This window comes from Oreochromis aureus, linkage group 7 (genome assembly GCF_013358895.1).
Source record: "Oreochromis aureus strain Israel breed Guangdong linkage group 7, ZZ_aureus, whole genome shotgun sequence".
Taxonomy (NCBI): Eukaryota; Metazoa; Chordata; class Actinopteri; order Cichliformes; family Cichlidae; genus Oreochromis; species Oreochromis aureus.
In genome coordinates, this window is record NC_052948.1 from 62,062,580 (window position 1) to 62,084,683 (window position 22,104).

Genomic DNA, 22,104 nt, shown 5'->3' on the forward strand with positions numbered 1-22,104 from the left:
AACCTGTGAGAATGAAAATGACTTTCATTTTCCTCAACACCTGAGCAGGGAGGCTGATGACATCCACTGACCGGTAAATAACCAAACTCAATCTTTAATTCTGTGTTCCTGTATGACATTACATTTTGTATTGTATTTACTTTTGTTAAAGACTGTCAACAGTTGTTGACTGTTTAAGGGAATTACATGGGAGCAACTGCGAGAGGAAAAAGCTGTGCGAGATGCACATTTGACATTAAATCAGAACATGTCGGTAAAGCATAAATGCCTGGCCTTCAATTAGAATCTCATTTCCCAGTGAAACTGAATGTGAAAATCTGAATGTGTAAACAATGTCAGGTTTTACTGTTCTGGTCATGGCTGTTATTTATTAAAATTTGTCAATGAGTTCATCAGATTTCTGTTTACTGTGCCGTCTACGTCCACAGAGTGAAGCGCTAATGTCTCCAAAGTCTAAAATGTACTGTAGTAACTGCAATAAGAAAGAAAATGAGTTTTTTTTTTCAATATCACTTTATTTTTACACCAGTTTTGGTTCTGAAAAGGCAAACAGCATAATTAAGAATGTGTCATTGGCATGAAAGCTCACGTTTATGAGAAACAAGTGGAGTGTCTACGCCCAAAAGCAAATACAATTTCCTACAAGGCATTCTTCTTTTAGACAAAGAAACTCACAGTGAACCACTGTGTCTCATCATAATTAGTTTCATACTATCTGAACATTAAAATGATCGATTCAAAGTTTTTCCAGGTCATCTATATCCAAACAGCCCCTCCTAATAATTCTGCTCCTAAAGCACAAACGCTTGAACAACCAAAACAAATCAAGATGGTGTCTTCTGAAGTTTGTCTTTTTACCACCAACTCCTCTCTTAATGTCGGCACATGAAGTAGGAAAGTAGATCATGAAATAGCAGTGTGAGGCCGGCAGATCACATCCTCCAGTGCAAGGGGAGTTTTTGATGTCCATCACAAACATTAATGAAGAAAAATAGTTTCACTTTTCATTTAAACTAAGTGTTGAAGACTTGTTTTTAACACAGGATTATAAATGTGCATCCTGTGAGCCAGAACCACCAGTTTAGCCTGCAGGATGCCTTAGCAAAGGATGGAGACGTATTTATAGCTCTTGATACATTGTTTGAATCCTAAAGACATACAATAGTGGTGCTGGTTAGTCATAAAAGACTGCACAAGTAAACCACTGTGATCTGCAAACTGTAATGAAAGCAGTGGAAATTTACTTTATTTCAAATGTTCTTCTGACGTCACAGATGAGACATTTTATACTGTGGATAATTGTTTTAGCTTTTTTAGCTTGGGTCTGTTTTGACTCTTAACGAAAGATAAAAATATTGTGTTTTATCTACAACTTGAAAACTGAAAACTGTTCAGCTGTTCATAGGAGAGATTTCTTTGTTGGCATGATACAAAAACAGCCTCAAAGGTAATCTTCACAGACACAGAGATGACAGGCTCTGACGAATGCTTGAGTTAAAGAATATGTCTGAGATCAATACTTATGAAATTGATTGTTACAAGATGGGAAAAAGCCCATCCAAACCCCTGAGCATGATGAAATGCAGCACGCAGAGGCAGGTGAAAGAACAAAAGGTGAGCACAAGAAACAAACAGATGAACTGACAGCTGAAAAGGAAGACGCAGGACTCTATACACATGTGTGGAACAGATGAAGCAGACAATCACGGAGGGCCTGAGTGGAAGCTCCGCTATATTTTACTGTAGGGTCAGGGGTATGGAACTCCAGGCCTTGAGAGCCGGTGTCCTGCAGGTTTTAGCTGTGTCCTTGATCCAACACAGCTGATTTAAATGTTAAACTACCTCCTCAACATGTCTTGAAGTTCTCTAGAGGCCTAGTAATGAACTAATCATTTGATTCAGGTGTGGTGACCCAGGGTGAGATCTAAAACCTGCAGGACACCGGCTCTCAAGGACCAACATTCCCTACCCCTGCTGTAGGGTCTTTACCTTACAATATAAAGTACATTGAATTGAATTCAAATGAACTCCCTCATCAGTGTAGTATATATCATGCATATCCAAAAAATACATAAAAGTATGCAGTACTTGGTTACTTATAGCATTGTATTGCTATTATTGTCGAGACCCCTTTATCTATAGCTGACCTTTGCCTTTGCTCGTGAGCTCTGGGTGGTAATAAAGGAAATAACTGTGATGCTCTTGTACTCCACCAGGCTACTGCACCTGGACTTCCACAGAACGATCTAAAAGAGGCAGACTGGAAGCAGTGCAGAGGTGCACAAAGAGACGACCTTGAAGGGAAATCAAGTCTAAAGAAGAGGTATGATTTTTTTTATTTGTGCGAGCAGTTTTCCACTTTGTAACCACACATTCTTGTTTTTTCTAAGAATGTCTTGGGCACGAGAAGTTGGAAAAGGTTACCAAAGATACTGTAAAACATATCCTTCAGTCACTTTGCATTATATCTCTCACATTTAGTCTGAAAACACATTCATACGTCTGACTGGAAGATTTATGACTTTAGTTTGCCTAACTAGCTTGACACAGCCATGCCTCAGCTAGTAGTGTCATGAGAGCTGACATGAGATTTTGACCCTTTTTGTTGTGTGCACATGTGAGGGCACATACATATAACTTGTGGAAAACTGCCATGTAGGGCCTTTAGCGGGCTGTATGAATAAGCGAAGAGGAAGTGACATATTGAGGCGAGCTGGGGTGCGCGCGCGAACGGAGAGGTGCGCTGTTGGGGGCGAGCAATGTATGCGTTATCTATCTTGCGCGTGCCATCATGGCCCGAGACACCAGGGAAGCCCCGCGGTCAGGACGAACCCGAAAAGGAGTAACCGGGAGGTTAGCAGGCAACGGACGGGATCGCAGTGAGTCTAGGCGGAGTTTCACTCCGTGTGCGGAATCCGACTCCGGTTACTCGGACCTCCGGGCGCGGCGCTGTGGTGTGGGGTCGACAGAGATAGCGTGGGCAGAGGAGCTAAGTGAGAGCTAAGGCTCGCTGCCCTTCCCTTTTAACTCACCTCCGTTTCCCATTGGTCGAGGCAGAGTTTGACTGTAGAGCACACATAGAGAGTGAGGCAGCACAGCCGGCTGCCTGGCAAAGAGCTAGCATGTTTCCGGGAGGAGAGTTGGGAAGCTGCGCTTCGCATTTCCCGTGGACTGGCCGAGCTTCGATACATTCCGCGTACCCGACGTTTAGGAGTCGGTGGTGTTTGGATTACCCTGCCACTCAGATGACGTTCTAGCCGTTCACCCTGCTCCAGCTGGCCGTATGTGAGAGCATCGCTCTTTTCTAACCCGTTGGTACTCATGGCCATTGATCAGTGTTCTTTGATCAGTGGGTTTTGGTCAGTGATTGTTGATCAATGGTCATGGGAATTTGCATAATTATGATTAAGGAACTGACCTCACAGCCCATTGTTCCTTCAGTGGGCTGGTTTCAGTCATTATGCAAATGTACTGTTTATAAGGTTTAGGGAAACCTGCAGTCAGCTGAGACTGAAGAAGTCACTTGGATGAGTGACGAAACGTTTCTCCCACAAAACGCTACGTCCAGATGAACAGATTCAACTTTTGGAGATAACCCGTTGGTTCTTCAAGCCCCGTTTCTCGGGAGGCAAAGGTACAGTTTCTGTGTTGTTTGTTTTTTTGTGAACCTGAGACTGGATGATCTGCTCCGGCTGTGGAATTTTTGGGCAGCCTAACAGACTGGAACTCTGGTTCATGACAGCTACACCTAAAACTGTTTATTGGTTCCACATACCAGGGACAATTCACTGGATCGGACTTTACTGTAAAGACTGGAACTATTTTTTTGTTTGGACATTGCAAATAATGTAATGAAGCTGTGTTAACTATTCTAGATAAGAGAATTTCTGTGTTAAACTTAATTGCTTTGCTGTATTGTGATCTTTGCGCCCTTTTCCTGTGGCTAGTGTGGTTTGGGTGGGGGTGAGAGCTCACAACATTGGGTCATAACAGCCTGTTTGATTTATTTGTTTGGTGTTGGGGGGTTTCCTAACTGTCACCCTTTGTTCTCTAGGGCCCTGTTAACATTGATAAACAGTCTTGGTTCATGAGGGCCATCTGAACAAATAAAAGGGGCTACGTTGTTTAAAAAGTCATTGTTGTATGCTCAGGTCCAACCCTGGTTGCTTCGGAGTAGGGGCACCCGAGTTGTCTGGTTGGGTACAGAAAACAGAGGTAGGCGAGGCTGTGTTAATATTCAACAGTACAGTGCGCTCCAGGCAGTCGTTGTTTCACAGGTTTGGGCCTTGGAGCCCTTCTTCTGTGCCTGTAGCAGCCAGACAGCTAAAACCATTCTTATAGAAGTAAGTATCAGGGTCAACTGTACTAGGGGGGTCATGGACTCAGATCCCACCACCCTTTATTTGTTCAGGGCAGCCTGTGCACTTCTTCACCCCTACATAGCGGGGCTAATAGCCCCTTACACACATACTTTCCAAAAGGATAAAGTTTGTATCAGGTTCAGCTCAGTTTAGTTCATTCTGTTTGAGTGTACTTCACCGTAGCATCATTACAGTCACGATAACTGTTTTACTTTCTCTGCAGCTGATCATGGACTACGCTGAACGTATCTTGTCGCTTACCACAACCATCAAAAAGATGGCTGACACTATGAAGTCCAATAAGGAGCGCTGCAGAAGGATTGCAGAAAGAGTCCAAGCTGTGGAAAGGCTGGTTTTAACCATCACACAGAGTGATCCAAGCCAAATCTCTGATACTGTTGATGGAGCTCTGAGGGAACTCTACGTCATCTTGAACTCTGCCAAGGATCTGATAGCAAAATTCTCTCAAACCAAGTCTGTTAAGACCTTCTTCAAGGCTGGAAACATTGAAGAAAAGTTCAGCGAGGTGAACCAAAGGCTCACAGAGAACTTCCAGGTCCTTTCTGGTGCTCTGCAGATTGAGCACACCAACATGCTGCAAAAGGTGTATGAAGCTGTTTCAAGACAAAGTACTGAGGAAGAGGTTTGCAGTATGATGGCTAATACTAGTCTCACACCCCTGATGCTTCCCTCTTCTTCAGTGTCAAGTCCCACAGATTCTATATTTCCCCCTTGTCCAGTGTCACGCCCCGTATATCCTGAGTTTCCTCCCACACCTGTGTCCAGTCCTACAGCTTCTGTGCTTCCGCCTCTTCCAGTGTCCAGTCCTATAGGTTTTATACTTCCACCTGCCCCATTGTCCAGTCCTACAGCTTCTATGAGTCTGCCTGCTCCATTGTCAGGGTCTCTATATGGGTGGCTGTAGCTCAGAAGGTAGAGCAGGTCACCTACTGATCTGAAGGTCGGTGGTTCGATCCCTGGCTCCAGTCTGTATGTCAAGTATCTTTGGGTATGATACTAACCCCAACTTGCTCTCCGATGCATCCATCGGAGTACGAATGTCGTTAGAAAGCACTAAGTGTAGATAAAGTGCACTTAGTGCATGGGTGTGATTGGGTGAATGAGGCATGTTGTATAGCTTTGAGTACTCTGTGAGAGTAGAAAAGCGCTATATAAGAATCAGTCCATTTACCATTTATATCCTCAGCTTCCTCCCACACCAGTGTCTAGCCCTACAAATCTTATACTTCCCTCCATACCAGTGTCTGCAACTTTTGCAGCCAAGCCTCTCTACAATACTACAACATCTCACTTTATATTATTATAGCTAAGATATTATAGCATTCTTAGCTATAATTATAGCTATTAAAGCTAAGAATGAAACTAAACATAAGACTGCAGTCAAGGTCAGTTTGGGACCATCTTGCAATGGGTTCACATCAACCACACCATGAGTGAGGCCTTCATTTTGATGTTAGCTACACAGTTATGCTGAGTTTTGTGACTGTTTGGTCATTTTAATCTTTAAAGCGGACCCATTATCACTCATTTGTATTTGTCTGTGTTTCTCCTGATTGGCTGCCCTTGTGAACAAAGTTGGTGCAGCTGGTGGGTGGGACTTCAATTCAATTCAATTTTATTCATATAGCGCCAAATCACAACAAAAGTCACCTCAAGGCGCTTTATATTGTACAGTAGATACAGAGAAAAACCCAACAATCATATGACCCACTATGAGCAAGCACTTTTGCAACAGTGGGAAGGAAAAACTCCCTTTTAACAGGAAGAAACCTCCGGCAGAACCAGGCTCAGGGAGGGGCGACCATCTGCTGTGACCAGTTGGGATGAGAGAAGGAAGGCAGGATAAAGACTTCTGCCTGATATAACCTTATTAGGGTTATACCCTCTCACTGGTGTCACATGTAGCAAAGAATAGAAAAAACACCATGTGAAGCATCCTGAAGGCTGAGCTTTGTGCTCACAGAGATTACTTGTACTTACCCAGATCATCATTTGAAACTTCCGTAAAGTTTAAAATGAGCATCGACCATCGAAACGCGATATATAAGTGGTCACATCTGACTGCAAAAAAACAAATATACAAGCAGCTAAAATGCAAATATTGAGGCTCTAAGTGACATCATGGTGTGTCTTTACATCTTTTATATACAGTCTGTGGTTACGACTTAATAAGGCACTTTTATGATTTAAAAAAATCCAGAAAGTCTAGCAGCTGATAGATAATAATAAAAAGAGTTGTGAGTACTTTGTTTTGGGAAAATATCTTCTTAGATTTGGGGGGGGATCACTTCTGTATTCTCTCCTGGAAGGTCTTTAGCCTGTAGCATAGTTATGCTTGGTGACTGGGAAATGAATGTATTTTACAGTCTTGGAAAATTGTTTCGTGTAAGAAACTAGTGGAAGTAGCTTCTGTTGCTTTCTGTTGCATTTCTTTTCAGTTTGATATATTTTGCTTTATTATTCTTAAGTAATTTACAACTTGTTTTGCTGGTGAACCTATAATAAATCATTTGTCCGTTCATCCAATCAAATTCAAGCTGTCTGAGCGTTTTATCTGAAGACTTTATGGATCAGCTGGCCATCCTCTCACCTCTCATCCAGTTACGGTTCTACTGCTTCTGCTGCCAAAATAACAGCAACATTCCAGTTTGCTAAAACACTAACACTGAGGCTTCAGAATGAATCATAAACCTACATTCAATCATTCATTCAAGTTTATAGCGACAGAAAGTTTGCACTAAATAAAAATACTGACTAAATACGTTAAGCTCTCTGTTCTACATGGAGTGATTTTACAGTTATCCTTAAGTGCATCTCTTTTACTCCATTCAGTGTACCTGCATGATGGTTATGCACACCACTTACAGCTGTGAGATTTCCTTTGCAATGTTTTGCAAACATCACAGGTATTACTACTTTAGAAAAATCACTGCATGGCGGATAACACATATTTTGGTGACCATTTTCCTGAAACATTTGTTACTCTGTGTTTAACAGACACATCTTGGCCAAATAGAATGTGACTTGTTGGTATTTCAGTGTGTTTTTGCTCTCACCTGGCTGGCTGTCAAAAAGTTGATGAGATGTTCTGATCAGTGTTAAACATAATTTACTATCAGCAAAATCACATATGAATAACTCACACATGAATTATGGTTCTGTGTTCAACCATCAATATCCCTTCCTTCATTTAAAATCATGCATCATGATGGTTTGGTGGCAGAGTTCTTATCTTCTCACATTCACGCTGTCACCCACTAATCTACCAAGGTTGAAGTTGGATCATGCACACACACAAAATTCAGACGTGAACATTCGGTTTTTCTAGTGAAACTAGATTTCTCATTTATATACTGATCAAAGAATAAATAATAAAAATGCTTTATTATTTTGAAATAAGGAAAAGCTCTGTTTTCTTAATCACATAAGGCTGGATGAGAGGAATTTCTTTTTCTTTTGCATAAGAACTTCAGAGAAATAGAAAGTTGAGTCAGGAAACGTCTGTAAGACGAGGGCAGTATCCTGTTTGCACATGCAGAGAGTGAATGATGCAAAAACAGTGAGGTGCGTCAGTGATGATATGAGGCTATGAGCTTTCAGTGTCATTCAAAGCTGTCAAAAACGTCAGTGTACACCCACACCAAGTATTTGAAACTCCGATGTTGCCTGACCGAAAAGTCACAGCAAATCAACATATACTTTCTGTAATTTTTTAAAAAGCACACATCTTATAACATTTCAGTTTGGATATTAACTGTAATTGTTTCTAAATAGTATGGAGTTAGGTTCATAAGTATTTGGACAGCTTTGTAGTTTTGCTTCTGTATACCACCACAGTGGATTCTAAACTAAGCCATCAAGATGTGTTTTTTTATATATATACTGTATATATGATGTATAGAAGGGCTATTGAAATCTGAGACAATATTTTAAGACAGGAATGAAGGTTACATCTACGTTTCTCCTCTCTAAATGATCCGTAATGTAACAATAAGGACTACTTGTTTTAGCAAAATCGAGTGGTAGTTAAAACCTAGACACTAATGTTCACAAGTCTGAATATTGTGTGTGTGCATGATCCAACTTCAACCTTGGTAGATTAGTGGGTGAGAAGATAAGATCAGTTCTGGCCTCCTGCTGGACAGAAGAACAAATCAAAATCAGCTGATTCCAGTTTCCAAATAAACTGCTGACAGAACAGAAACACATTTGCTCTGACAGAAAGAGAAAACCTGAGTGAGGATGTTGTGACTGGACGAACAAACCAGCTAAATAAATCATTGATGTACTCAAAACTGTGTGTGTGTTTGTGTCACAGTGAAAGTGGAGAGCTTCTGTACATTGGATGTGCAGCTGAAGTCAAAAGGTCAAATTTCATGTCAAAAAACTCTCATTGTCTCAGTCTTTTGCCTTCTCTGGGATCTTAATGATGTCACAGAGAAACGGTATCGGTGATATCCACAATGCCACAGACACAGAAGCCCCCCAACTAGTTATTTAACCCTCTGTTTATAATAGGCAACCAATGAGAAGAATGTTGCTTTAAGGAGGGGAGGAGCTAAAACATGTCAGCTCAGCTAGGTGATGGACTGAGCAGCAATAGAAATACAGACCTGGAAATGAGCAGAATAACCCCAACTCCAATATTTTTAGCTGTAAACGTATAACCTACACCTGACAGATGAAACATACCAAGAAATGCTCTGTAAAACAGGTCCTGATTACCAAGTGAAGAACTTGGACGTGAGGTGGGACTCTGGAAAAGCAAAGTCAGCAGTGGCTCGTATTGAAGTTTGCGGCAGGAGATGAGCTGACCCTCCAGCTCACTTTCAAGTGTCGCCTTGTTAAGGATGGACTGACAGAACTCTGGCATGTTGACTTTGCAGGCCTTTGTCAGCACGAGGTTCAAGTCTAGAAAGTAACAAACACATATAAAAGTGTATTTTTTTTGTGTGTGTGTGTACCCCTGCCATCTGTCCATGCTGTTTATTTGTGCCCTTGGTCTCTCCCTATTCTTTTCATTGTCTAGTTTTTTTTTAGTGGGTTTGTCATTCCTTTTGTTTATGAGGATCATTTGTGTTTAAGCTTCGTTTCGTTTGTAATGTAGGTCGTATTGTTTCTATTTATCCTGATGTCATTTGTTATGTCCTCCACCACTCTCTGTTTGTCTTTTGCCTTCCAAGTCCTGCTTCTTAGGTTATGTTTGGCTATGGCCTCTGTGTGTCTTGTGACACTAAATACTACATAGACAAGAGTCTATGTAGTATTTAGTTAATCTCTTTTTATATTCCTATTCTGTTCCTCCAGTCTTGTCATTATCTGTTTGTCTCGCTTGTTACTGTGTTTAGTTGTATCATGTTAATGTTTCCCCGTGCAGTTATGTCTGTCTTCATGTTTTATTTTGGTAATTGCTTTCTTTTCATCATATGTTAAGTTTTAATTCCTCCCAACTGTCCTCAGTTGTTCCCACATTACCTCTCCCCTTGCTATCCTGTGTGTGTGTGTGTGTGTGTGTGTCTTTGTCCTTTTTGTTACATTGTTCCTGTCACGGACCCGGTTCCTGGGACTCGGGGTCCGTGAGCAGTGTGGACCGTTGTTGTTGTTATTATTATTATTATTGTATTGGATGTATGTTTTCTGCACTGTGCTCTTGTGTTCCATGCTGGTGGGTGTATATGTGTGCGGGTGTGTCTGCGGGTGTGGCTGGAGGATGAAGGACAGCCATCTGCAGGCCTTATGGGTGTGGCCCCGCCAGCTCCCGGTCACGCCCAGGTTCTCACACACCTGCTTCTGATCAGGCTCGTCAGGGGAGCTACATAACAGAGCGATGGGGCTTCCTCTGGCGTAGGATCGTTGAGTTAGACTCCATGTCAGTGTTTAAAGTGCTGTTTAGTGTATGCCTGCTGGAGTTGGTGCCATAACGGCTGCATCTGTTGTTTTTCCTCAGGAGGAGAGCGGAACACAGGACTGCAGGACGCACAGGGGTGTGCGTAGGCACAGGGGCAGAGAGCACAGGATACCAGCACTTAGGGGAAGACACGTCACGGGAGTCAAGGGAGCGCTCTGGAGATCTATGGTGTGGTGTACATTTACCTCACTGTAAATAAATGCACTGCTCATTCCACTAAGTCCAGCGTTTGGGTCCTATCTCCAACATTCCCCACGGTCTGCCTGCCAGACCGTGACAGTTCCTCATGTTTTGAACTCTCTCTGTGTTTCCTACTGTGTATATCAGTCTCACATCATAAAACATGATGAGTGATACAGTAATGCACTTTAGTATTTTGGATATCTGAAGTATGTTAGCGTCATACTAGATCTTTTTCTGTTCCTTTCTTTATGGAGCACCTTTTTGATCTCCTTTCAAATAAATATGGTCCCATCCAAATTCAAAAAGCCAACAAGGTGGCTGCTAATACAGTATCTAAAACCACTAGATGATGATCTGTCTTTTATATACAGTTTGTGGCAGCTGTTCCCAAACTTAACAGCTTGCACACATAAAATGCGTCCTCCCAGCAGAGATTATTTCAATGCAGATGATTCAACCTCATAGTCAGTGCAAAACCTATTTACTGCATACTCCTTTGGTAAGTTGTGTTTATTTGCAGTAGTGCTGTTGCTCACGTTACCTGTGAATGCTGAACACAAGTTTACGCATGTAGGTTTTTACAGGATAAACAGGTTTATTACAGTCAAGTCTGTCGCTGTAGACGGACATAACACAGATGCCAGAAATGTTTTAGAGACATCACTTCAAAACCTGCAAGAATGAAAGTGACTGGCACTTTCCTCAACACCTGAGTAGGAAGGCTGATGACACGCACTGACCGGTAAAGAACCAAACTCAATCTTTAATCTTCTGCATGGTATTAATCTTTCTCCTGTATGTCATTAGATTTTATATTGTATTTATTTTTGTTAAAGAAGCTAAATCCTGCCCTTCATTAACTTTAATTTTGTCCATTTTTAGTCAGTTTTGGCCTGCCAGGTTCAAGCTGGGTGTACTGAGGCAGTGCACTAAGCAGACTGAGAGATGAGACTATAATGGGCAAAGAGAAACACGTGTATGCATTTGCCTTGAGACAATTTTTGTTTTCAGGGAACATATTTTTGTCTTTATTTTGTTTCTGTTTTAATACACCCAGCAGCAAAAAGCAGAGTTTTGCAGAGATCAGAGGCTGTAGAGACTCACTCAAGTGATCAGAGGTGTTTAGCTGCACCACAAAGAGCTGTTGAGCTAAATCTCCTGTTTGTTGACTGCTTCAGGGAATTACACGGGAAATACTGTGAGAGGAAAAAGCTGCGTGAGACACATTTTGCATTAAATCGGAGCATTTCAATAAAGCATACATCCCTGGACCTCGATGAGAATCTCATTTCCCAGTGAAACTGAAGGTGACACCCCTGTTTTAAACTATCTGACTGTGGATACAGCTTTACAGTTCCAATTCGAGATGTTATTTTCTAAAACTTGCCATTAAATTCTTCACATTTTTATTTACTGTGTCATCTCCCTCCACAGATTTGAAGCTTTAATGCCTCAATAATCGCTAATGTATTCCTTTTACTCTTACACCAGTCTTGGCCCTGACAAGGCAAATAGCATAATCAAGTAGCTGTCATTAAAAAAGAAAAAAATCAGTCTTGTAATTTAAAACTCTTCATCATGTCCTGCCATGAATGCTTTCTTAATGCTTGCATTTTTTAAAGAAATGGGTAGAGTTTCTACACTGTTAAAGGACTGATTCAGTTTTTCCATCTACATCCAAAAGGCCCCTCCTAATCCCGCTTAAACAATCAGAGACAGAAACAAATCGAGAAGGTGTCTTCTGAAGTTTGTCTTTTTACCACCTTTTTCTCTCTTTATGTCCACTCATGAAGTGGGGAAAATGGATCACGTATTGACAGTATGAGGCCAGCAAACTTTTCACAACATAGTTTCACTTTTCATTTGAACTAAGCCTTGAAGTCTTTTTTTGAATACAGAATGCTGTTGCACAGGATGGAAATTTCTCTCTAGCTCTAGATACACTGTTTGAATTCTAAAGACAAAGAACAGTTGTGCTGGTCAATTATGAAAGGATGTGCAAGTAAACATTTCGTACTTCTGTAATCTGCTGAAATGAAAGCAAAAAATATAATTTATGACTGAAACTGCACCCAATTTTCCTGTGACGTCTCACACTGTTATTGTGGGAATAAGATGTCTTACACTGTGGTTTATTGCTTTAGCTTTTTTCAAAATTTGGGGTGTGGTTTGGGTCTGTTTTAACAAAACTGAAAAATATTATGTTTTATCCCCAGTATGAAAAACAAGCTGTTGACAGGAGAGAATTTGTGGTTTTCATGCTAAAAAAACCGCCTTATCTTAAAGGCAGTCCTCACAGACAGACCGAAGAGCCGATTCTGGTGAAGACTACCGAAATGATGTGTCTGAGATCAAAGCTTGTGATGCTGATTGTTCATAAGATGGGAAAAATCCCATCAGTTGTTGAATTCAATTCGCTCCAAAGAATGACAAAAATATATATATTCTGACTTTGATGAAGCAACCGCAGGAAGGTAAAAATCTCTTTAAAGAGAGATCTGAGAACAAAAAACATTCGACACACATTTGCCAGAGAAGAACTTTAAAAAGTATTCGAAAGGCAGTCAAGTATTTGCAGAAAGTTTGCGTAAATGCAGCACACAGAAAAGAACAAAAAAGTGAACTTTCAATGGCTAATATGAAAACACCTGAGTTGCACAAAGTATAAAGGACTAAAACAAAACAGGTAAAAAAGCAAACTGATGAACTGAGAGCCGACAAGGGAAGAGTTAAGACTGTATACAGCATTGCAGACAATCATAAAGGACAGTGACGAAGGAAGCAAAAACATCTGAGGCGTACAATCGAAGTTGTTATCAAAAAACAAGGACAGATGATTAAACTGATGAGCAGGAAAAACCGTGAGAACAAATACAAGAAAACATGTGAAACAAAATATGAACACCCAAAAGAGAATTAATAAGATGCCAGGAATATCTCCAAAATCAGACTCAGGGTTGAGCTTTGAATACCTTAAATAACTTACCAGTTCCTCATGATAATTAAAGCGAGAATATAGTAGAAGGATGGAGTGACAACTGTTGGTTTTAAAGGAAAAGAGAAAGAGAATGCTTGAATGGTAAATGGACTGATTCTTATATAGCGCTTTTCTACTCACCCAGAGTGCTCAAAGCACTCTATACAACATGCCTCATTCACCCATTCAAGCACTTCTAAACACAAGTGCAAACTAATCTACATTCACACACATTCACACTCCGATGAACACATCGATCGAAGGGCAATTTGGGGTTAGTATCTTGCCCAAGGATACTTGACATGCAGACTGGGAAGACAAAGATCGAACCACCAACCTTCCGATCAGTAGCTGATCTGCTCTACCACCTGAGCCAAAACCACCCCATAACTTGACACTTTGTGTATACTTTGTCCTGAAGAACTAATTTTTTTTCAAACGGTACAGGCGGGCTCAAAATGTGATTTTGGCCCACAAGTCCAGCGGATGAGTGGCATCTGTCAGACTCGGCCCCCACCTGTCCAGCACCATCACACTCAGCACCGGGTCTCCACAAGGATGTGTTCTGAGTCCCCTCCTGTTTACGCTCTACACATCCGACTGCTCCCCTACCCATCTCTCAAACACCATCATAAAGTTTGCGGACGACACCACAGTGGTTGGACTCATCTCAAGGGGGGATGAGTCGGACTACAGAGATGAGGTCAACAGACTGACTGAGTGGTGTTCAGTTAACAACCTCCAACTGAACACCACGAAAACTAAAGAACTTATCTTGGACTTCAGGAAGGGCAGAGCAGACCCGGCCCCACTTTACATTCACGGGAACTGTGTGGAGAGGGTACACTCCATGAGGTTTCTGGGCGTGCAGATCTCTGATGATCTCTCCTAGACTGCAAATACCACGGCGGTGGTAAAAAAGGCCCAGCAGCGTCTCCACTTTCTGAGAGTGCTCAGGAGGAACAACCTGGAGGAGAGGCTGCTGGTGACATTCTACAGAACCACCATAGAGAGCATCCTAACGTACGGCATAACAACATGGTATGCAGGGTGCTCAGCTGCAGACAGGAAAGTACTGCAGAGGGTCATCAACACAGCCCAGAAGATCACTGGCTGCTCTCTGCCCAGCCTGGAGGTCATTGCAAACTCTCGGTACCTCAGCAGAGCTGGCAATATCATCAAGGACTACTCTCACCCCAGCAATCAACTGTTTGAACTATTACCGTCAGGCCGACGATACAGGTCACATAAAACCAGGACAAACAGATTCAGGGATAGCTTCTTTCCCAGAGCTATCACCGTAGTAAATAAGCACAAAAACAATTGAACCTGCTTAGCTATACCATACTGTCACTGTCATTATATTATGCTGCTATTCATACTGTCATTATATTAATGCTGCTATCCTGTATATATCGTACTTACTATTGTTTGTTTTATTGTACCTTTTATATTTTACATTTATATTTATTATTGTATTTTGCACCAAGGGAGTGGCACTCCAATTTCGTTGTACCCTGTACAATGACAATAAAGGCTATTCTATTCTATTCTATTCTATTCTATTCTATCTCCACATAGATGTGGCCTATATCACACATATAAAATAAATAAATGAAAGACTGCTGTGGTTGAAACTGGAAAAAAAGTATTTCCATCTCTGACCAACTCTGACCTTTGCCTTTGCTCATGAGCTCTGGGCAGTTAGGAAATAAATAACTTTTAGCCTCTTATGATCCACCAGGTTTCTGGGCTTGGACTTCTACAGGGGGATCTAAAAATAGCAGACTAGAAGGAGTGCAGAAGTGCAGAAGGAGACGACCTTGAAGATAAATCAAATTTTAAAAAGGTAGGATTTTTTGTTTTTATAGGCAGTTTCCCACTTCATGACCACACATTGTATTTTTCTAAGAAATTTGGGGGATTTCCCAGGCAAAAGTGGAAAATGTCGCATATCCTTCCAGTTACTTTGCATATAAGCTGTCACATTCAGTCTGAACACACCTTCATACATCCAACTGAAAGATTTCTGACTTTAAGGAGGTGCACAAGGAGACAACTGAAGAGAAATCAAATCTTTAAAAAAAAAAAAAAAAAAGGTTTTTATTTGTATTGGTAGATTCCCATTTTGTATTCGCACATTGTATTTTTCCAAGAAGGGGAAAGGGGAAAGGGTTGCAGTGGCAAAAATAAAACATATCCTTCCAGTCACTTTCAGTCTGAACACACCGTAATACGTCTGACTGGAAGGTTTATGGCGTTAATTGGCTTAACATAGGCACATCCCAGCTTATCATGAGAGCTGACATGAGATTTTAACCCTTTTTGTTGTGTGCACATACAAACTTTATCCTTTTGGAAAATTTCAGGTTCAGCTCAGTTTAGCTCCGTCTGTTTGAGTTTACTTCACCGTAGCACCATTACAATCACGTTAACTGTTTTACTTTCTGTGCAGCTGATCATGGACTACGCTGAACGTATCTTGACGCTTACCACAACCATCAAAAAGATGGTTGACACTGTGAAGTCCAATAAGGAGTACTGCAGTCGGATTGCAGACAGAGTCAAAGCTGTTGAAGGACTGGTTTTAAACATCAGACAGAGGGATCCAAGCCAAATCTCTGATACTGTCGATGGAGCTCTGAGGGAACTCTACGTCATCTTGAACTCTGCCAAGACTCTGATGGCAAAATTCTCTCAAACCAAGGCTGTTAAGGGTTTCTTTAAGTCTGGCAGCATTGAAGAAAAGTTCAACGAGGTGAACCAAAGGCTCACAGAGAACTTCCAGGTCCTTTCTGGTGCTCTGCAGATTGAGCACACCAACATGCTGCAAAAGGTGTATGAAGTTGTTTCAAGACAAAGTACTGAGGAAGAGGTTTGCAGTATGATGGCTAATACTACTCTCACACCCCCTATGTTTCCCCCTGCCCCGGTGTCAAGTCCTACAGTTCCTATGCCTCAGCCTGCACAAGTGTCAAGTCCTACAGTTCCTATGCCTCAGCCTGCACAAGTGCCACGTCCTTCAGCTCCTATGCCTCAGCCTGCACAAATGTCAAGTCCTACAGTTCCTATGCTTCCCTTTGCCCCGATGCCAAGTCCTACAGTTCCTATGCCTCAGCCTGCACAAGTGTCAAGTCCTTCAGTTCCTATGTTTCAGCCTGCTCCAGTGTCACACCCCCAACATCCTCAGCTTCCTCCTACACCTATTTCTAGCCCTACAAGTCCTATATTTTCATCCATACCAATGTCTAACCCTACAGCTGCCATGCCTGTCACCTATGTTATGTCCCCTATGTCGGTGTCTACACCTTATGTTAGACAGCCTGTCTACAATACTACAACATCCCGCTTTATCATCACCAACAACATAGCCTCCAGACCTGTCATGCAAGCCATTTCTCAGGGGTCGGTCACTGGCATCAGAACTGTTGCTCCAATCACTCTTCCAGCTCAAAACAGGCCCATTGTGTCAGCTTATGTGGTCAAGAATGCTTTTTTACGTTAAAACAAGACAAAAGTTTTGCTAATGGAATTTGCTTACATTGAATACAGTTAAGATACTGCTTTCAAGAGTGCAGTCAGACTCAACTTAGGACCATCTTGCTCATCTTCACATCAACCACATGTCTCCTGGTTGGTTGCCCTTGTGAACACAAAGTTTGTGTAGCTGGCAGTCGGGGCTTCTGTGCCTGACATGACCATATTATGGTTATTCTCTCTCACTGGTATCCTATGCAGCAAAGAATAGAAAAAAACTGTGTGAAACTGAGTGTTTAATTGAGCTTTGGACTTACAGGGATTACTTGTACATACCCAGATCAACTTTTGAATATTTGGTCATGTTTGAAATGAATATCCACCATTGGAAAAGGATATATGACAGAAAACCTCCAGGCTCTTTGGACACAGCTTGCTAATTAAGCTAGCTAGCATGAGGTGATTATTGTGCCCTCCACCCTCTCATTCACTGGATCATCCAGTGGTCACATCTGACTGCAAAAAACAAATATACAAGCAGCCCAAGTACAATCACTGAGGCTCTAGCTGACATCATGGTGTCCACATCCATCATTTATATACATTCTACGGTTACAACTTAATAAGATTATTTTATATGACCTTGTGTATATTTATGATGTATTTTGAGATATCCAGGAAGACTAGTAGCAACTACATAATAAACAAAGATTACTGACTTTTTGGGGAAAATATCTTCTCAGATTTTGGAAAGAAAATGACTTCTGTAGTCTCTCCTGGAAGGTCTTCAGCGTGTAGCACAGTCATGCTTGGTGACTGGGAAACAGTGAATGTAACTTACAGTCTTGGAAAATTCCTTCACCAACTGGTGACATCCTACCCTCTTTGTTTTAAATGTTTCACTATTAACAATAGTTTCTTTTTGATAATAATGGATGTTACATTTGCAGTGTTTGAGCATTTTTTTTGTTGCATTTATTCTGGTGGCTCCATAGGATAGTTTGCTGGTTTGCCAGACAAGCAAAGGACTCGTTATTAAAGATTGGGAGGATTATAAACCCCTTTGTCACATACGGCATCTGCTGCCAAAAATCTGCCAAATCAAATATGTGGAGCTACCCGCTGTAAATAAGTGAGTGGGTGGAAGTAGCCTCTCTTCTTTTCTGTTGCATTTGTTTTGCCATTAGATATATTTTGCTTTATTATTCTTGTGTAATTTACAACTTGTTTTGCTGTGGGTCTAATAAATCAAGAAATCTCCATGTCTGCCTGTTCATTTTTTATCGTTCTCAAAAGCTTCAAGCTGTCTGTTTTATCTGAACACTTCAGCTGAACATCCTCTCACCTCTCATCCAATTATGGTCACTTCTGAAAATAACAGCAGCATAACAGTGGTTAAAATGCTAACATTGAGTCTTCAGAATGAATCCAGAAACCTTCACTCATTTATTCAATTTTAGGGTGACAGAAAGACAGCAGCAGAAATACAGAGTAAGAAGCGGAGAATGGAGGCTACAGGGAGTCACGGAACTGAAAACAGCTACAGCTCAAAACGCTGTTTCTTTATGTGCAGCCAGTTTCATGGTAGAAGAATGAAATTCATGACAGAGGTAATGACATGACCAAACCAGTTTTTTAAAATGAAACTTCCTGCACAGTAAGTCGACCTGTTTTATTGAAATTCCTCACCTGCAGTAGCGAGTTACAGGCTGTTGTGAACTGGATGCTAGAATACATTATTTTTGCTTCAACATTTGTTATTAAAGTTAATAATCTTTTTGATTATCTGTTGAGAACTTTATGTGAATCAAACTGTCAGTGAAATGCCTGATGTGTCCGGTGTAATATATCCTGAATGAAGAAAACTATGGCTGTTTTTGTCTTTACACCACATTTGGCTCTGGCAAGACAGACGGCATAATTACGCATGTACTTGCCATTTTCATAAATCAGTCTTGTCATTTAAAACTCTTTGACATTTCCCAACATGAATGCTTCCTGTATGCTTGCATTTATGAGAAACGGGTGGTATTTCTAGGCTCGAAGGTAAGTATCATTTCCGTAAAGGCATTCTTTTCAAAAAACAAACTCACTGTGAAGAGCTTAAAGGTACAAATGTGCATGCAGCACTGTGACTTCTCCTGCTTAGTTTTATACTAGTCGAACATTTAAATGTTCCAAGTTTATCAATGTAATCTATATCCAAACAGCCCCTCCTGATCACCCCCTTCTAATGCACATATAGCGCTAACAATCAGACACAGTCTCAGTCTCAAATCAGACACCAAGAGGGTATCTCCCAAAAACTGCCCTATGACCAACAAATAACTCTTAATGTCCCTGCATGAAATGGGCCTGTGAGGCCTGCAGATCATGTCTTCAAGGGAGCTCTTACTGTCCATCACAAACACAGGTGAAGAAAACTAGTTTCACTTTCCATATCAGCAAAGCAAATTTTGCTGATATCACTTGAGCAAATTAAGTGATAAAATATAGTTTTCTTTTGCTTTAATTGATTGATGGATTGAATCTTTATTGCAGTTGCCTGCCAGCGAAATTAGACCTCTTTATACATATAATACACAAACATCACAATGGGGAAACAGGTCAGAACAGTTAGCACAAAGAAAATAATGAAATGTATAAGACAGAAGGGCAGTTGAGGAGGAAAAAGGAAACTCTGCTTATCGGGGATCAGAATGAGAACAGAAATAAAAACTCCTTCAGCACATAAAAAGCACATGTATCTTCACAACACCATAAAACACAAGACAAGCAGACAGGGTATATGCCAATGTACACAGCAGCATCAAGGTTAGCTGCAAAACTCTGCGCATCCTAAAGTGATGCTGAACCTCAGTCTATATCGGATGGGAGGCAAGCATGGGAGGCACTGGATTCGGGGAAGCTGGGGGGTGAGTGCGTATCAGTGTCAGTGTACGTGTGTGCGTGTGAGGATGTGTGTCCTTTCACCCAGTTAAGCAAAGATCAACAGTCTGCAGCCTACGCAGGTGGCCTTGAGGGATTCAATTCAATTTCAATTCAATTTTATTTATATAGCGCCAAATCACAACAAAAGTCGCCTCAAGACACTTTATATTGTACAGTAGATCGCACAATAATAAATACAGAGAAAAACCCAACAATCATATGACCGCCTATGAGCAAGCACTTTGGCGACAGTGGGAAGGAAAAACTCCCTTTTAACAGGAAGAAACCTCCGGCAGAACCAGGCTCAGGGAGGGGCGGGGCCATCTGCTGCGACCGGTTGGGGTGAAAGAAGGAAAACAGGATGAAAGACATGCTGTGGAAGAGAGACAGAGATTAATAACAGATATGATTCGATGCAGAGAGGTCTATTAACACATAGTGAGTGAGAAAGGTGACTGGAAAGGAAAACTCAGTGCATCATGGGAATCCCGGCAGCCTCACGTCTATTGCAGCATAACTAAGGGAGGATTCGGGGTCACCTGGTCCAGCCCTAACTATATGCTTTAGCAAAAAGGAAAGTTTTAAGCCTAATCTTAAAAGTAGAGATAGTGTCTGTGTTAAGGGAAAATCCCAAATGGCAAACTGCAAATATAAACAGAACACAATGAGACAGCGTAATGAATCTCATGTACATGGGTGAGCGTCTCAGAAGAGAGTCACACAGTGTACCTTTTTATTCGTGCATTTATAGTCACTGGCGCCCACACAACAGGGCGGCGTATTTTCGCTCTTCTCAGAAAAATGACTATACAACAGTATGTGGCTATCTTACTGGAACATTCCGTTCCGGAATGTTAGTGCGTAGGGAGTGAAGATAAGAGTGGTTGAGGTGTATGTGTGTGTGTTGTGAGATTCAGAAGGACGCAGCCCTTCTTCTTGTTAGAGAGCGCAGATAAAAGTGTCCAGCTCTCCTCTTCCTGCTTGTTCAGCTATTATCGCTGTGAGAAAGAATTTATAAAACAGTCTTGTAGTGGACAACAGTCTAAGTCATCAAAAGGTCAACATACAGTATTCTATCATATGCAAACTTATATCATTAAAAGCTTATACTGACTACTAAGTACAATTTTCCATTGACAGTCTGTCTCCTGAATCCAAACTGGAAGCTGGTTCCACAGAAGAGGAGCCTGAAAACTGAAGGCTCTGCCTCCCATTCTACTTTTAAATACTCTAGGAACAACAAGTAGGCCTGCAGAGCGAGAGTTTAAGTGCTCTAATAGGGTGATATGGTACTACAAGGTCATTAAGATAAGATGGGGCCTGATTATTTAAGACCTTGTATGTGAGGAGCAGGATTTTGAATTCAATTCTGGATTTAACAGGAAGCCAATGAAGGGAAGCCAAAACAGGAGAAATCTGCTCTCTCTTACTAGTCCCTGTCAGGACTCTTGCTGCAGCATTTTGGATTAGCTGAAGGCTTTTCAGCGAGTTTTTAGGACATCCTGATAATAAAGAATTCCAGTAGTCCAGCCTGGAAGTAATAAATGCATGAACTAGTTTTTCAGCGTCACTCTGAGACAGGATATTTCTAATTTTAGAGATGTTGCGCAAATGGAAGAAAGCAGTCTTACATATCTGTTTAATATGTGCGTTAAAGGACATGTCCTGGTCAAAAATGACTCCAAGGTTCCTCACAGTGTTACTGGAGGCCAAGGTAATGCCATCCAGAGTAAGAATCTGGTTAGATACCATATTTCTAAGATTTTCAGGGCCAAGTACAATAACCTCAGTTTTATCTGAATTAAGAAGCAGAAAGTTAGCGGCCATCCAGGTCTTTATGTCTTTAAGACATTCCTGCAGTTTAACTAATTGGTGTGTGTTACTTGGCTTCATGGATAGATAGAGCTGCGTGTCATCTGCATAGCAGTGAAAATTTATGCTATGTCTTCTAATGATGCTGCCTAAGGGAAGCATGTATAATGTAAATAGAATTGGTCCTAGCACTGAACCCTGTGGAACACCATAATTGACCTTAGTGTGTGAAGAGGACTCTCCATTTACATGCACAAATTGGAGTCTATTAGATAGATATGATACAAACCACTGCAGTACAGTACCTGTAACACCTACAGCATGTTCTAATCGCTCTAATAGGATATTATGGTCAACAGTATCGAACGCAGCACTGAGGTCTAGCAGGACAAGCACAGAGATGAGTCCACTGTCAGAGGCCATAAGAAGATCAT

General features: G+C 41.3%; 1 protein-coding gene and 1 long non-coding RNA gene across 5 annotated transcripts; both read left to right on the forward strand.

The window, feature by feature from the left end:
* The first annotated feature begins 11 nt into the window (after window positions 1–11).
* Window positions 12–10,722, forward strand: LOC120440864. Its single transcript, XR_005613581.1, has 4 exons — window positions 12–73; window positions 2,217–2,323; window positions 4,585–10,251; window positions 10,330–10,722. It is a non-coding gene; the product is annotated as an uncharacterized LOC120440864 (long non-coding RNA).
* Window positions 10,723–11,127: 405 nt separating this feature from the next.
* On the forward strand, window positions 11,128–18,189 carry LOC120440884 (flocculation protein FLO11-like). Of its 4 annotated transcripts, none has more exons than XM_039614369.1 (3): window positions 11,128–11,215; window positions 15,177–15,299; window positions 15,906–18,189. In XM_039614369.1, the coding sequence occupies exon 3, from the start codon at window positions 15,912–15,914 to the stop codon at window positions 16,953–16,955; it is 1,044 nt and encodes a 347-aa protein (XP_039470303.1). In that variant the 5' UTR covers window positions 11,128–11,215; window positions 15,177–15,299; window positions 15,906–15,911; the 3' UTR covers window positions 16,956–18,189. The 4 variants fall into 4 exon arrangements, with proteins under 4 accessions (XP_039470303.1, XP_039470302.1, XP_039470304.1 ...); XM_039614368.1 differs by having other exon boundaries at window positions 11,154–11,215; window positions 15,195–15,299; XM_039614370.1 differs by lacking the exon at window positions 11,128–11,215 and adding an exon at window positions 11,216–11,251 and having other exon boundaries at window positions 15,195–15,299.
* The last annotated feature ends 3,915 nt before the right edge of the window (window positions 18,190–22,104 follow it).

Coding starts and splice junctions, on each gene's coding strand:
- LOC120440884 (XM_039614369.1), top strand. CDS start 15,912: ATGGACTACGCTGAACGTATCTTGACGCTTACCACAACCATCAAAAAG.